This window comes from Archocentrus centrarchus, chromosome 19 (assembly GCF_007364275.1).
Source record: "Archocentrus centrarchus isolate MPI-CPG fArcCen1 chromosome 19, fArcCen1, whole genome shotgun sequence".
In the NCBI taxonomy this organism is placed as follows: Eukaryota; Metazoa; Chordata; class Actinopteri; order Cichliformes; family Cichlidae; genus Archocentrus; species Archocentrus centrarchus.
This window is the reverse complement of record NC_044364.1, coordinates 24,658,437-24,675,569: the sequence shown is the minus strand read 5'-3', so window position 1 is coordinate 24,675,569 and position 17,133 is coordinate 24,658,437. Positions and strand designations below refer to the sequence as shown.

General features: G+C 38.9%; 1 protein-coding gene across 1 annotated transcript in view; it reads right to left on the bottom strand.

The window, feature by feature from the left end:
• Positions 1-14,889, bottom strand: part of bms1 (BMS1 ribosome biogenesis factor) — a 29,644-nt gene extending 14,755 nt beyond the window's left edge. The window contains exons 1-10 of the mRNA XM_030755867.1: positions 14,791-14,889; positions 10,706-10,930; positions 10,424-10,614; positions 9,456-9,535; positions 7,225-7,413; positions 6,971-7,113; positions 4,447-4,568; positions 4,141-4,334; positions 3,853-3,995; positions 2,903-3,369 (exon numbers count right to left, since the gene is read on the bottom strand). Of these exons, the coding sequence (XP_030611727.1) occupies positions 2,903-3,369; positions 3,853-3,995; positions 4,141-4,334; positions 4,447-4,568; positions 6,971-7,113; positions 7,225-7,413; positions 9,456-9,535; positions 10,424-10,614; positions 10,706-10,878 (1,702 nt within the window). The 5' untranslated portion in view covers positions 10,879-10,930; positions 14,791-14,889. The remainder of the gene's footprint in view (positions 1-2,902; positions 3,370-3,852; positions 3,996-4,140; positions 4,335-4,446; positions 4,569-6,970; positions 7,114-7,224; positions 7,414-9,455; positions 9,536-10,423; positions 10,615-10,705; positions 10,931-14,790) is intronic.
• Between the last annotated feature and the right edge of the window lie 2,244 nt (positions 14,890-17,133).

Here is a 17,133-nt window from a genome sequence, read left to right as displayed (position 1 = left end):
AAAACTCACTACACCTGGGCGCCAGATTAGCTTAAAGTTTGAGTGCGGCCTGCAGTCATCTACTGCATGTCTTCCCCCACTCTTTCTCCTACTTTCCTGTCTTCACTGTCACTATCTAATAAAAACCATAATTAAAGAAAAACAAAAATAAATCACTAAACCTCCTGCTACTTTGACTCCATCTGTGTCATAGGCACATGGCTCTGGAAACATGTTCCAAGACCTTTAAATGCTAACTATAGCTGTTTTCATACATAAGCTTAAAGAATAAGGTTGGAACATTTTCAACAACTGTCCTTTCTCACAAGTAGCATGTAGCAGGAAATTGGCTGCTTCAGACTTGCTCGCAGTACTAGAAATACTGCCTGTATAGAGCAAAGTAGCTAACAGTAAATGTACGACTATTAATTGTGCTACTTGCACACTGCAATCCAACCTCACATAAACTTTCATTAGGGAGCTGGCAGGTTAAAGACTGGCTAATGTCAAATTAGACTGTGTCAAACACTTGAATCCTCACGTGGACCTTTGTAGAGTTAGTTTTAGTCAAGGTCAGGGATGCAGGGTGTGAAAACTGCGTATGAAAACATTACACATCACATCAACATCCTTTCAAAAAAAAAAAAAAAGATGACTCTCACCACGAGGAATTTTAGCAGCAGTTTTTCCATCCAATGACAAGTTTCTACTCGGCAATTTTTTTCCTAGTTTTAAACTTTTTCATTCTCGTCACATTTTAAGTTTTGAGTTTTCAGATAAAAAATACTTTTGTCTTATTAATGAGAAATAAATATTCATAAGAGAAAAGGAACTGCTCATTGGTATCCATATTAGAAATTGCAATGTTGATAACAATTTAACTGCATACATCTGCGCCCCCCTGCAATTAAAAACACTAAACTATTTCATTGTATTTAGGTGCCATATTAAAATAAAATTTTATAAAAGCATTTCTTAAATGCAAAAATAAATAAATACTCACAGTAATGTCAAATGCAATAAACTAGGGCATAAAATAGTCCTGATTGGTCTTGGAATGCTTTCTTACATCAATAGAGTTCTGACAGTATTTTATCTCCTGGATCAGGCAGATTTGATCTGTGTTCGTGTGTTTATGTGTGTGCGCTAGTGAATGAATGTGTGGTTGTAAGCCTTTAAAGGATCGTGTGGTGCCTGCAATGAAGAAAAGTGAGCATATCAGCATTCTCAGAACTGAGGTCTGTCCTGTGCTTTGATGCACCGTTTCCTGCTGCAGAAAACAGATGTTCTGATAATGCAGATGTTAATAAGTAACGTTAACAATAATTCAGTATCCAACCCAACAGCCCCAGGTCAGTGACTCAGAGTTTTACAGGTGTGTGTATAATTTTTACTGGCCTACAAAAAAAACTTTCATTTTTATATTTTAAAATAGTAAAACAATTTGATTTCATAAATGTTTTATTTATATTTTATATTAATCTAAATCTAATTAATTTTGAGTTTGCAGTCATAATCATATGACAGTACAGCACAATACATCCTCAAATCAGTCACATTCTTGTATTTTCCTCAAAGGCACGAAGTCAGTGTGGAAGTGCCAAAAACACAGTTAATGGACATTTGAGGCCGACTCCAAAAGTGAATCAATTCCCAGACTCCCATATTAAAATGTCAACATAAACAGCATTAAAATTAAAGCTGTGCCATATCACATCACCCACGATAATACAGATATAAATTTTTACATTATATAAAAATGTCAGATCACGACATCATTGCTATATAAACGCCATGTATTTACACTCAGGTCTACAGCAGGTATGTCAGCGAGCTGCAAGAGCAAGAGCTGCATGTCTGCCTCTGATTTAGTACCTAATGAAAAAGGAGCTACTTCAACGACCTACAACAAGGCACAGTGCTTTGCAAGAAGGCTGTTCCTGTTCAAGGTGGAAAAAACAAAATAAAAAATGACTGATTCATGGAGGTAAAGAAGGGCCTTTACGCAGCTGGTTAGAAAGCTCCACCTTTTGGTGTACGAAGGCAGTTGTAGCACATTACCGTCTGCTCGACTGCATCAATGTTAATTCCATCAGTGAACAGGACATCTGAACTTTGTTTTGTGCTGTTAGGAAGCACTGAAAGCATTTTATTGCAGTCATCAACACATGACATGGTCTTCTGGGTGGTTAACTGTTCTAACAAGCCACGTTAGTTCCTGCTCAAGTTTTTTGAGCCACAGTCTAGTATTTTATTCGGCTGTGCGCATTAAAATCAGCAGTTTGAACATATGCAAATGCATGAAAACTGGATAAACACCAAAGGTTTACAGCAGCTGCTAAACCATCCTTTGTGGTCAGATTGTTGTTTTGACCAAGGCGGAGAAAGCTTTGTAAAACTTTGAGACATTAAAATAAGATTAAAGAACAACAAATACAAATACATTTAAATATAAAAATTAAAACACATCAGATCAGTTAGACTGGTACTCTGCTTACAGTGCTGTGAAAAGGTATTTCCCCCCTTCTGATTTCTTAGTTTTTTGCATATTTGTTCCACTTAAGTGTTTCAGATCAAACAAATTTCAATGTCAGACAAAGTGAAGACCCCAGTGAATGCAAAATATAAGATATTGTTTATTGTTTAAGGGAAATTAAAAAAAAAACCTTTATAGGAAGGATAATAAAAACTGTATTTTGCATTCACTTGGGTTATTTTTGTCTAATATTAAAATGTTTTTGATCATCTGAAACATTTAAATGTGACAAACATGCAAAAAACTAAGAAATCAAGAAAGAAACAAATACCTTTTCACCGCACATCCCTCACATTTTTAAACTATTTATTTAGTAGTAAAATTTTTTTGCATAAACTAAATCAAACAAAGTCCAAAGAAAACACGAATCAGCTGTGAACTACTTACCCTGCTCTTCCTCTTCGCTGTCATATCCTTTAGCTGTACCAGTCTCCTCTTCCATCACTTCATCTTCATTCTCCTCCTCATCACTCTCTTCCTTTGACTCTTCAGAAGAGTGCCCAGAGTCTCCTGCTCTCTCAGCCTCGTCCTCTCCTTCACTTTCCGCCTCGCTCTTCTCCAGCTCATCCTCACTGTCTGCAAATGCCAGCACCTCTGGGATCACTTCACTCTCTCCTTTAATCTCCTCCAGCTTCTGTTTCTTTACTGGAGGAGCATGGCTTGCTATGTTTTTTTCATCTTCATCCTGTTCCTGGTCCTCCTGGTCACTCTCACTGCTGTCATCATCCTCATCACTGCTAGACCCACTGAAATCACTCTGCTCCTCCTTCTCACCCCCGGTGAAAACCACTTTCCTCCTCTCTCTTTGTGTGTTGGAATCCCAGACACGCATCTCTCGATGTCCCTCCTGCTCTCTAACACACATAAGCATAAACACATAATCTTAAAATTCATTTTTAAACTAAAAGCTAATGTTCAAAATACTGTCAAATGTAAAGACACAACAAAGCTCACAGCCTGTCCAAGAAGTTTGTGCTTCAGTTTTGGTGAATGAAGTTACATTTTATTCCTTATACAGTTTTATTCTATTTTATTAGTCTGTTACTTTGCGCTACTTAGCAGATGTGTGTGTCTGTGTGTTGTACCAGTGCAGTTTATGACACCAGCTTGTAGGTTTGCTAGATCTAGCTGATAACTCTGGCCCCACATAGGCTCACTTGTGAATTGAAAAAGCCATTATGGTGGGAGCCAGAAGAAAATGCATTCATAAAGCTAGTGACATTATGGTGGCTATGCCCAGCTTTTTATACAGTCTGTGGTTATATCTCCAACCACATTCACTTCTGTAGTTGTGATGAAGAAGTGAAGATAGAGAGTAGAGCTGCGTGCCGTCTTACCCACTCTCGTCATTGATGTCTGTGGGGTCCAGGCTGGCAGAGCCACTGAACAGAGACACCTTACTGGCAGCCATCTTGGCATCTAGAGTAACATGCGTTTCTATGAGGGACTGGACCAGCTCTGTGGTAGGCCGCACTTCTTCCTGTAACAGGATAAGAATGACTTCAACCCTTGATTCAATGATTAGTTGACAGGAGCACAAAAAAGCCTGAGGGAACATTTTCCAAACAAACCTCACACCATTTAGATGCAAACTATACACTGCCATGTCAAGTATACACACACACCTGCAGCTGTCTGACGTGGCTGGCTGGGAGGTCAATATAAACAGCATCTTTGTCATACACAACCCCTCCAACCCCAGCCATGGGTGCATAGAGCAGCCGCTCCTTCTCGTTCAGTGCCCTCTTTTTCTGAGTATCAGGTAGGGGACATGGGTCTGGCAGGAAGTTCACATCTGACACCTGAAAGTCTCCTACACCTGCAGACAGGATAACACAACACATCATTCCAGTGTTTTCAAGACGACTTGGTTAAGTACTCTTGTGGAGTATTTCTTAGATATTATGCTGTAAAAACACTTTGTTTTGTACCTGGTATATGGACCTGGCCTTTGTTTTTCAAATGTGTCCCTCTGAGGTAGCCATACAGTGACACAGTCCGGTCACACTTAGGGTCTGTCCTAACCCTCTCATGGTCTGTCAAGTCCTCAAGACTGAGGAGAGTAGGAGAGTATGAGTAAAGACTGAGTGAGTACACAGAAAATCAGCTTCTTTAAAATGAATGAACATCTAAACAGCATTATGGCTGGTTGCCTGGTTACCAATAAGGAAATCTATTCACATTACATGAACTTGGCGAGGCAGACTCCTGCCCCAAGCAGCACACGCACCTCTGACAATCTCTGACTTGAACATGTCATGATTGATCAATTTATTGTTTCTGTACAAATTCAATTTAGTTTCAGTTAGTTTGAAAATGATTACTTTTAGTCTTTTTTAATTATTATTAAATGGAGAGCATATCCCACAGGCAATATTTAAGAAACTCAATACAGTTATTACAATAAAAATTAGGGCTGCAACTATCAATTATTTGAGTAATCGAGTATTCTAATGATTATTCCATCAATTAATCAAGTAAGAAATGCTTTTGTCTTACTGATGCACAATAATAAATATTCAAGAGAAACTTGTAACAATTCTTCTTGGCAATAAATCTTTTACTGTTGGAAAACCTGTTTATCTTTGTTTTATTAATGGTGCCACATTTATAAAGTAAATGCATTTGTGGGATGAGCAGCAGAGTTGAGTATGTGGGCTGCACCCATTAAAAACCTTATTATATATATATTTTCTAACAGGTTTTTCTGCTATTGGCTTGTTTGATGTTTATTGGATTAGATGGCTGAAGTCTGAAGAAACAAGACATACTTACAATTTAACTATTTATTTATTTAAAAAACAGGAGTCCCAGCAGCATGTGTATAGCTCATTAATTATATCAACATTGTATCTAACATAGTAGCTGTGCAGACAATAAGCTGACTTCCTGTACAGGAATTTTATTGAGGTATAAAGAACATTTCTTTGTCAATAATGACATTTTCAGTGTTTCTGAGGAGCAGAACTGACTTCAAGCATCATTCTCTCTACTTTGGGCACTTTTGACTACTTGGGTGCACCCCAAAGGAACCCGCTATAGATGTGGCTGTGGCACAGGAGGTAGAGCACAGGAGGTAGAGGTAGAGCAGAAGGTTGGTAATTTGATCCCCGACTGCTCCAGTCTGCATGCCAAATTATTCTTGGGCAAGATACTGAACCCCAAATTGCTCCCGATGCATTCACCTGAGTATGACTGTGTGTGTGAATGTTAAATGAAAGCACTTAGATCTAGAAAAAGTGCTTGCATGAATGAATGAAGACATGTTATTTAAAGTGCTTTGAGTGCTCAAGTAGAGTAGAAAAGCTCTATATAATAACCAGCCCAGACTTGCTCTACCTCCTTAGGAACAGTCGCTGGCACACAGAGCTTGCTTTTGAAGACTACAAATTGCCTCAAGAGGATGCTCAGTTTCTGCTGTTCTTTTCCCTGGGACCAGGGAGATGCTATACGCATCCTCAACACAAATCATTGACCAGATCATTGTCTGTACATGTGCTACGGTAGTCTTTTTAAATACAAAAAAACAAGCACAAATGCAAGCATGCATGAATGTTTCTACATTCCAGGAACAAAAAAGTTTTTTCCTTGCTTTTCAACTTTAGTACTTGAATGTTCTCAACTCGGAAATGACATCACTCCCAGCTCCGATATCCGACTTCTAAGGTAAAAGGAATGTTGCATTTCTTTTCAGTGCTCTGTAAAGGCAATTCTCTGTTTTCCAAGGGTTGCTGAATAAGGGCAAGGTCTTTTCCATTATTAAAGTGGACCTAGCAACCCCTCTAGTCTGTTACTTTGTGAAAGAAGCACCACAGTTACACTCCCCATCTAAACTGCTTGTCCCTACGTGGGATTTATGCCTGGTATTGGAGGCAGTTTCTCAGCCACCATTTGAACTACTAGGTCAAGTGGGCCTGAAAATGTTATGTTTAAAGACAGTGCTGTTACTTGCTCTTGCATCCGTGAAATGTGTCGGTGATATTCCAGCAGTCCTCCTACATTAATAGTCAGCAATTTAGATGGCCTTATCTGGCAAACTGGGAGTCTGCATATCCCCATAGTAAGGCACTTAGACCACTACAGAAGGTAAGTTTACTTTACTTTTTACTCTTGTGAACCGTGTTCTCTGATAACATGAGTGAGGTGTCTCACCAGATCACCCTCTTTGCAGAAAGTGAGGAAGAGGTGAGCTTGGCTTGAATGACGCTGCTTCAAAACCTTTTAAAGGGAAACAGTGCGGCTCCACCTTGAAGCAATCCTGTTGTATCAGTCCAAGTTATACCACGTTATCAGTCAATGGTAAAAACACTACTTTAAGCTAAGTAGTGAGAAAGCCATGACTGTACTGTCCACTGCTGTCAGCCTTGAAAATGTTGTTTCTTATACTGTGCTACAGATAAATGGAGGTCATATTTTCACATGAACCTCTTGCAGTACAGTGTCATTAGTACTCACCGATCAACTACAACATAAGGGTGGGATGTCTGCCACACCAGAGGACGAAACTTCATAACAGAGATGAAGCGGCCAAGATTCTTCACCTCCTGGTTCTGATATTCACCATACACCATGCCAGACAGATAAAACAGCTTGGCTCCCTGATGGGTTCAGACACAACAGCCAATCAGAACACTGTTACAGCCATACAAGTTCTTGTGTCAATGTGCAAGATTTTTCCAGTAGTAAAGATGTGCTTATGATGGGTTTACCTGGTACACCTCAGTCCAGAAACGATGTTTGAGGTTTTTCTTTGTCTTTCTCAGAGTCTTGTTGTTCTTGAATGCATCCAGATGAGTCAGCACACCCATAATACGAGGGAAACCATGTACTTGACAAATATTAAGAAACTCAAATGTCTCCATCTCAAAGCCAAAGCTGGCATCAATCAGCATCAAAACCTGGAGACAGAAAAGGGAAACAATGTCTTTCTGTTTTATTCAATTTACAGCATACTTCCTCTGTTCAAATCAGGTTACTCAGTGTCTTAATGAACTATTACATTAGTAATCTGTTAAAAACAGCATGAAAATACATTTACCATGCATGTCTATCCTTTATATATACTTTAATCAAATCTTTAATGAATTCAATTCTGCATAATTCAATCATTTCCAGTGTTGCAGGAAAATGAGCATGCTTGGCAACAGTGAAACAGGTCCCAAGACTGTGCTTTTCTAAACTTCAGAAAAGAGGATTGTGAAGCATAATGCAACTGACAATCTCTGCACCACTTACTGGACATGTACAGTTGTGGCCAGAAATTTGCATACACTCATCATAGGCATGAATGTCATTCTAATTTTTGCACGTTTTAATGATTTCTTTTAACTGTTCTTTTTCTAGGGTGGAATGATTATACAGCACACCCCTTTAATGACTTTAACAATGCAAGACTTGGGTGCACAAGTCTGAATTTATTTAGGATTTTATCTAATCCACAAAGGTATACATACAGGCTCAAATATGTGCATACACCCCACTAATATTGGGTTAAATGTCCCTTAGTAAGTTGCATCTTGACCAGACACTTTTGGGAGACATCAACAAATTTCTGGCATAATTCGGGCTGGATAATTGACCGCTCTTCTTGGCAGAATTGTTAGAGTTCATTTAAACTGATTGGTTTCCTGGCATGAACATAGTTTTTAAGCATAGTCCACAAATTCTAAACTGGGTTGAAGTCGGGGGTTTGGGAAAGCCATTGCAGAAGCTTAATGTTAGCCTGTTTTATCCATTCCAAACCAGTTTTGATGTTTGTTGGGATCATTGTCCTCTTAGAACACCCAATTGTGTCCAAATTCCAACTGTCTAGCTGTTGATTTGAGGTGAAGTTGACGAATTTGGAGGTAGTCCTCCTCCTTCATTATTCCATCCAGGTTGTGCAATTTACCAGTACCACTGGCAGAAAAGCAGCACTAGAGCATGATACTACCACCACCATGCTTGACACTTGTACAGTGTTCTCACCTTTCCTTTGAACACACCTCTTCTCACTGTGGCCAAATAGCTCAATCTTGATCGCGTCTGACCATAAAACCTTTCTCCAGAAGGCATTTGGCTTGTCCATGTAGGCAGCTGCAAATTCCAGTTGAGCTTTCTTTCATGATTGCCAACCTCTGTCTGTTGATGTACTGGAACACCAGCATCACTGTTCACAGTGATGCTGGTGTTCCAGCAGTTTTCAGCTCATGCCAGGCTTTAGTCTTAGTGGTTCCTGGGTTGTTCCTTAAACAATTTCCTCTCATTTGAGGGTGTCCACAGTTTGGGTCTTCTTCCAGACCTTAGCAAAGTGGTGACACATCCAAATAATTTGTACTTCTGTACAGTTGTTTGAACTGACTATCTTGAAATCTACAGTTGGTTAGAAATGGCTTTAGAGGCATTCCCAACTTGTGTAAATCTACAGTTCTCCTCCTTAGATCTTAGGAGAGGTCCTTGGACTCTCCCATTGTTCTGAGTATTGATCAATCTAGTGAGTGCTGTCAAACAAATCCTGTTTATGCTGGCAAAGAAAAACTAGCAGTTGTGATCCATCACGATCGCTAGCAAAAAATTTAAAGGCTTTGGGCTTGTCAAGTTAAGACACACTGCAGAACATTCAGCACCACTTATTAAAAGGTTTAAGTGAAGCACTGTGGAAGAATGCTCACAGCCACTGGACTGAAAGGGAACAGAGACTCTTGCTGGTTATGGAGCAGGAGAGAGGAGTTAAGCTGGAAACCAGAAGGAGGAGATGGACAGTGATTTGACCACCACTGCAGACTCAACATCGAGAGGGTGTTGTGGTTGAGAGTCAAAACACCCAATGATGATGACCAAGGGTACATTCACTTAAGGTGTATGAAGGTGAAGCACCCTTAGATGTACTTGTAATCTCACATCTCAATCAAACCTGCCTATTCATACATTTGTTGGCATTTGTAAGTTTTGAAAGACTTACCAGGTCAGCCACCTTTGCGACATCAATCATTGTGTTTATGTCATTGTTACACTCCACGAAAGTCAACCGACGCTTCTTGCCTAGGCAACATAAAATAGCCAATTAACACACAAATAAATAATGTGACATTATAGATAAATACATAAAGACGGTCACAAACGAATAGTTAATTGGACAATAGGAAATTATTTTTTGTGCTATGTATCTATTCCTCCACCAATACACAGATTTCTACTAAGGTCAATGCCCCTTGCTGTGGTTTTAATGAAAGTTGTGGTGCCTGCTAAAACCTTGATTATACTTTCCATGTCCGAAAGTCCACTGGAGTCCACACGAGTGTGCTCAGGTCCGTGTGAAGTAAATTTTGTCATCAGCTGGTGCGTTCAAGGGTCTGTGAGAACATCCAAATGCCTACCTGTTTTTGTGACTGCACAGATTTGTCTGCAGAGAATTTACATTACAACCAGAGCTGCAACTATCGATTATTTTAGTAATCGAGTATTCTATTGATTATTCCATCAATTAATTGAGTAATCGGATAAGAAATACTTTTGTCCCGTCTAATGTGGATGAAACGCTCCACTTTCACAGTGACACCTGAGTTTAAACAAAGCAACAAATTTCTGTCAAGAATTTTTTTTTTTTAATAATCGAATCATTTGAGTTACTCGAGGAATCGTTGCAGCCCTAATTGCAACACTGCAACCAAGTGGCAGACTCCAAAGAAGTATAACAGGAATAATTTCTTGGCTGTTGTGTCTGTGTCCACAATAGAGTATAATCAAGCCTTAATTCCTGCAGTCAAAAACATTCTAATGACAATTTTAATAAGCTGAGGTGCCAGTGTGAGCCACAACATTTTTTCTTTATCAGCCAGTGACTGCAGTGGCTAAGCGTCTATATTAGGTCAGAGAAAAATAAAATAGATTTATCCAAACACTGACACAGAAGTCAGTATCCCAGCTCACCAGAAACGATAGTTACAGGTCCACATATGTCTGTGAGCTTCTGCCGGGTGAAGTTTTTGATCAGGCAGCGGATCAGTGTGCTTTTTCCCACCTTGGGGGGGCCGACAACTACAACCACAATTGGAGGAGGCTCCAGGGGAGTCCGGTCTACAATAGGGATGTGGTGTTTTTTGGTTTTAATGTCCTGGGCCCTTTTTGAGGAAAAAGAAAAATAAACAACAAAATAATCTGAAGAAATTAATTTGACTCATCTTATGTATGAGCAGCACAATCAACACTGACCTGTGAAATGTCTTGGCCATGCGGACAGCTGACTGAACAGCGAACGCTTTTGGGTTGCGTTTGCGTTCATCCTCCTCCACTGAGTCGTTCTTTTTCTTTAGCTTCTTCTTCTCTGCCTTTGGGCCACTGTGCTTCTGCTGATGTTGCTTCTGCTTCTTAACCTTCCCATCCATCCTGTCCACTACAGAAACTGCCCCGTACAGTCAAATGCACTTTCACTTGAGTCTGTGGACAGAGAACAAGGCTCCACTGAATGTATAGGTATGGACAGAACAACTTCATCAACTTTCTGTTTACACAAAAAACTTTAACATCCAAATACAAATTATTTCCTGTGAATAATTCCTGCAAACCTTTATCAGAATCTTGTATATATGCACCTTTAACTCTGTTATACTGAGACACTTTAATGTAACTGATAACCTCCTTGGCAGAGGTGGGTAAGTTTTTAGTACTGTTTGCGTGGGTGTAATTCTTTCTGCGTATAAACACAATAGCTTGTAAAATTTTGAATGAATTCTGATAAAACTTAGTAGGAGTGTAGAGTGGGGTCATGTTAGCAATCCATTAAAATTTGACTTACATCCACCAAGGTTTTCAAGGTCAACTTAAAGATTTATTGGTCAAAAATTGACAAAAAGCCTTATAACTTATGAACTATGATTCTTACAAGTGTGGTGTGTATTGTTAACATATAAAAATTACCATATAAAGAATTAAAATATGTCAAATTTGACCTCCAACTTTTTCTTCAAGGTCAATAGAAGGCCAAAGTGATATAGACTGTGTAGGTTCTTAGTCATCCAGGTCACAGCAGTCCCTGGAGCTTGAAAAAACAGCAACTGGACTGCTTTTTGGTTCTTTTTCTTTAAGTTTTGCCTTTCGAACGAGAGGTGAAACGTCAAGAAACTTAAATAAGTCCAGTCACCTTTTTTCAAGCTCCAGAGACAATGCAATCAAACTTTCATGAAATTTATTTTATCTTTAAAAATATGCTTAAAATTGTACTGCCTTTGTTTATATAGGCAACATTTAGAAACTGATACTGGATTCTAAATATCACACTATAGGTGGCATCCAAATATTATGTCACATTTGACCTCTGATCTCAATTTTACCTTTCATATCGGCCCAACATACATTATTTTTAAAGAAAGTATTGTCAAGAGAGAATGAGCTGCCCAGTTAGGTTGAAATATACTGTAGTATATTATATAATAAGCTCAAGCTATTCATGTTGTTATTTCAGTACACATTATCCCCTACTACTCATATATAATGTTTGTGTAATTAAAGTAAACATCTGTCATCCTACTCTTGTCTAATTTTTAATGCATCACAAACTTCTTAAAGTACGTTTAAAAGAATTAAGACGCCAGTGCGACAGGAGCTGCAGCAGTACTACTGCAGGATGGAGCAGATGGTATCAGTCACCCTGTGTCTTACTTCTTAGTTAAGTTCAAACAATATCAGATTAACTACACCACTGAGGAGGAAACACTGGCTATGCTCCTTGCCCTACAACATTTTGAAGTCTATGTTGGCTCCAGTGCAGACCCAGTTGTGGCGTGCATTGAACACAACCCACTAAAATTCCTGAGACGCATGTACAACCACAACCAGAGGCTGATGCGCTGGGCTTTATTATCCCAAGAATACAATCTTTACATCAGACACAAGAAAGGTGCAGATAAAATAATGGCTGATGCACTGTCCACTGTTTAAATACAGCCAATCATTTTTTGGCAAATACTGGAAATCACTTTTTGACAGACAATCACTTTTTTAAATAACCCCGGCTCTCGGCAGCTGTCTGATATGGAAGCTCGTTTTTGCCACTGAAAAATAAATCTTTGTTGGCTAAACGTGAGTCAAAATTTCGAGTTAATAAGTCAAAATTTTGAGTTAGCTCTGCAAATCATGAAGCTCAGTGAAAGAGGTCAATTCCTTGTTACTTGGAACCAGATGAAGCCAATGCATGCGCACTCAAAATCGGGTAATGATAGTATCAGTTATGCCTTCAGCCTCCTGCTTTTGGGTAACAAGGAAATGACGTACCTTCACGGAACTTCCTGATTGGCAGAGCCATCTCAAAATTTTGAGATATTTAACTCAAAATTTTTTTGTGGCGGAAACAAACTTCCATAGTTCAGAGAAACAAGGGTCACATGTCTGATCTGCTGAAAATCAGTAATTGTGACAATATTAGAAAATAATAAGCATGAGGTGATAAGGTGATATGTAGATACGCCTCTCAGGTGATATGTACATACTGATTTATTTTGTTCTCATTAGTCTAATCAGAAGAGGATTATTTTGTCAGCTTTATTTTCTGAAAAATGTAGTGTTGCATTGTGTTTTAGTTCCATCCATCCATTCGCTTCCGCACATCCTGTTCAGGGTCGCGGGGGGGCTGGAGCCTATCCCAGCTGTCATAGGGCGAGAGGCAGGGTACACCCTGAACAGGTCGCCAGCCTGTTGCAGGGCCAACACGGAGTTACAGACAACCTTTCACACTCACATTCACGCGCTCAGTCACACCTATGGGCAATTTAGATTAGCCAAGTAACCTAACCCCAGTAAGTGCATGTCTTTGGAATGTGGGAGGAAACCGGAGTACCCGGAGGAAACCCACGCAAGCACGGGGAGAACATGCAAACTCCACACAGAGAGAGGGAGAGGCCTGGGCCAAGGTGGAATCGAACCCAGGCCTTCCAGATGGTATTCTAACTGTGAGGCAGCAGTGCTAACCACTGCGCCACCATGCTGCCCATTGTGTTTTAGTTATGAAACAATAAGACCTTTCAGGTGATATGCAGTAGACACTGATCAATTCATCATCAGTTAATTTTCATTTGTTTTCTAGTCAAATGTGCCTTTTATGTTCATTCAAAGTTATTTTTTGTTATTGTTTACAAGGAATAAGGAGTTTATGCAATTTGCTTGTTTTAGTTACATAAATCATCATTTGATCCAGAAATAACTACTGCATGTATGCAAATGAACCGAACTGTGGATTTTTGTGTTACACCCCTAACACTTTTGGCAACATACTGTACATTCCTGAGAGTATGTATTCACAGAGCCACAGATATGTGCTCTAAAAGACTTGAAGAAACTCAAGGGTTTTTTTAAAGATATGTAATATTAAAATGTCCCCTCAAAAACTTCGTAAGAAAAACAACCCTACCTTCATCCCTTAAGATACGTTTTTGAGAAAACTAATGACTGTAGGGATCTGAAATTTTGCATAATTTCTATAAAGAAGTCTTTGCAAATTTGCCGACTGTCATTCAACAGATTTTATCCAGAATTTTATCCAGATGTTTAGCAGAGTATTCACAGATATTTTTCAGATCGACACCCTGTGCCAGGTTATAAACATTGTCGGCTGAGTAACTTTAAAAAAAAACCCAATGGTTTGCTCTTGGAGCGGAATGTACCTGCTGTACTCATACCTGGACTACAGTCATTGCTTTATGTTTCAGCAAATCTATGTTGTAACCGGAAACCCCTCTCAACCCTATGACGTAATCTAACGTGCACATCCCGAGAAATGAAACATCGGGTCCACGCAGCCCTCAAGGGTTGATTGGCTTGTTTAATACCTTCGATCACTCCTGTGAATTTCCGGCTACTTTTTCGCTGCAGTCTTTGAATTTTTCAGTGAGAGAACAACAATCATCGTTGCAGTAAACGCAATAATAATCAATATGAGAAGTCACGAGAATGTACAAAGAAGCGGAAAAACTAGAAGGACAAAAACATTTGCACCCGAAGCAACTGACCACAACAAAGAGCCAGGACCCAGGAGAGGATAAAGCCCCAGCATTTTGTTTCTATTGGCTGGCACCGCATGTAAAACACCGGGACACGACCGCAAGAGAATTAACATCTGGCACAAGTATAAAAGCCAGCAATAATGTCGCGCACTCAATAGGGCGCTACAAAGATTCAGCGCAGAAGTCTAAATCAGACTTCTGTCTGTCACCATGTAAGACCAAAAATTAGCGATCAGCGTCTTTAAATCATCTGCATGTTCAGATTAAATGTTGAGGAAAAATACAAATTATAAGCCGTACTACCTTAAATTAAATCAGCTGTAATCTGCTTCCCATTGATGCCCGTTTTCCTCCGCAATCGCATGTGTACTGTGAACTCCGGCCCGGAAGTATATGAAAGAGTCACGTTCTAGCAAAAACGAGTGCAAACAAAAACAGTCCTGAAAGGTTCCGCACAGGGAGAAGACCACGCTTCTAACTGCATTAGCGGCCTCTGCTGGCGTAATGAGCTGAAAAAAATGTTCTCTCATTACAAAATGTATTGATGGGAATTTCGGTTTCAAACCAAAATGATTTGTGAGCCAAATGTCAGCTCTTTCTTTTCTGATTTCAGGCTGATTTCAACTCAGTCTTCAACACTCAGCATCTGATCACTTAACTGGGCTCACTTGGACTGAGCACCCCCATGCAAAATTGGATACTGGACTTTTTTGACAGACAGGTCTCAATTTGTGTGGGGAGGAACAGAGCAAATCAAGTACTATTTCACTGCGTACAGGCTTTCCCCCTACATTACACCCTAATGACCCACGACTATTTTGCAAAGTTCAGTACTAAGGATTCAATAATTCTTTATTGTCATTTGCATCACATTTGCATGCAGTGGAGCGAAATTCTGTCCCCAAGTCCCAGTGTTGCCCATGTAATAGTTATGACATTCAAGTAATTTAAAGAAGAATAAATATAAATAACAAATATATATATATATATATATATATATATATATATATATATATATATATATATATATATATATATATATATATATATATATATATATATATCTCATGATAAGTAGGTAGAGCACTAGCAGCACTCACAGCAGCAGTCAGGTAAGCTCAGTTTCCAGCTGGCGAGTAACAAGTATCACTCACACATTAACAGCACAGGACATTTTTTCTGTTACCTGAGCAGTAGTAAAGATTTCACACCACTTGATGGTGCCAGCAGACAAATTACTTTCCTAAGCACTATGAAATATTATGACTACAACCAATCAGATTACACCAATAACACCAATCAGAGAGAGCTGAAATATTGCCAATATACAGGAACAAATAAAACTGTTGTACCACTGAAGTAGGTACAGGAAGCTATTTTTTCCAGTTTTTGATGAGGCTGACCTGAATCCAGTCCTTTAATGTCAAATTTTACTGTTATAATGACTGTCGTCATCATCATTGTCCTTTACTGTTAGGATTATTATCATTAGCAACATGATATGAAGAGTCCAATAAACCCTGTGCTGCCTTTGAACTTCCTCTCCTTAACATCAAGTGCTTGTTGTCATTTGGATTATCCATTTTCACCTTGATCCTAATTTACATCATCAAAGTTACTTAATCTGAGCTGTAACCCTCAATAAATTATTCTGATATAGGCCTGGGGCAGTCCATAATAGACTGATCACCAGCATTTCTTATATGATAGTCATATTTTTTTAATCATGATTTGTAGTTTTCTCTCTTTTAATATTGATAAAGCAATCATCTACTTATTGTACAAAAAAATGAAACCATTCTGTATCACAAGCATGCACAAACAATACAAACAATGTACTGGAATATGTTATAACACTGGAAAGTATGTATAAGCAGAGTCCAAAATTCTGATCTCTTCCAAGCAGATTCATAAAAAAGTGAAGCAGTTCCTTAAAACATGATTATTGCTCATGAGTGTTTGCTTGTGTTTTGATGATTCCCTGAAGATTCTGAGATTTTCTCAAATGTGACCCAGTTACAGAAGACTGGTGCAGAAATGCCTTTGTAGTCTTAAATATTTGTCTGATTTTGCAGTAGTGGAAGAAATATCCAGTAATACTTTTAAGAAAAACACACTGCTACTTGTAAAAGGTTTTCAGCTCCACAGCCACTGCACTAAAAAACATGTTGGATTTTGGTTGGCTGGTTTAAACATACAAAAGATAATAAAATTGAAATTTATACGCCATCCTCACCCTTTGCATTTTACAATCAGAAAAGTGTATGTCAGGGAAAAAGAAAAAAACACTGAAACCATTAGCCAATACTAGGGGAAAAGAATCAACATGGATAATTTCGCCTGGCTCCCAACTGATCACCTAAGAATCAGCTGTACAGAACAAATTACAGGACATCAGGGTGGCTGTGGCTCAGAAGGTAGAGCGGGTCACCTAAGAATCAGATGGTGGTTTGATTCCTGACTGTTCCAGTCAGCCAAAGTATCCTTGGGCAAGATACTGAATCCCAAGTTGCTCTCTGATGTGTTTATTGGAATGTGAATGTTCGATAGAAAGCACTTACATGTAGAAAAAAAAGTGCTTGGGTGAATGAAGACATGTTGTATAACTGAGTGCTCAAGTAGAATAGAAAAAAATTAGAATAAAAA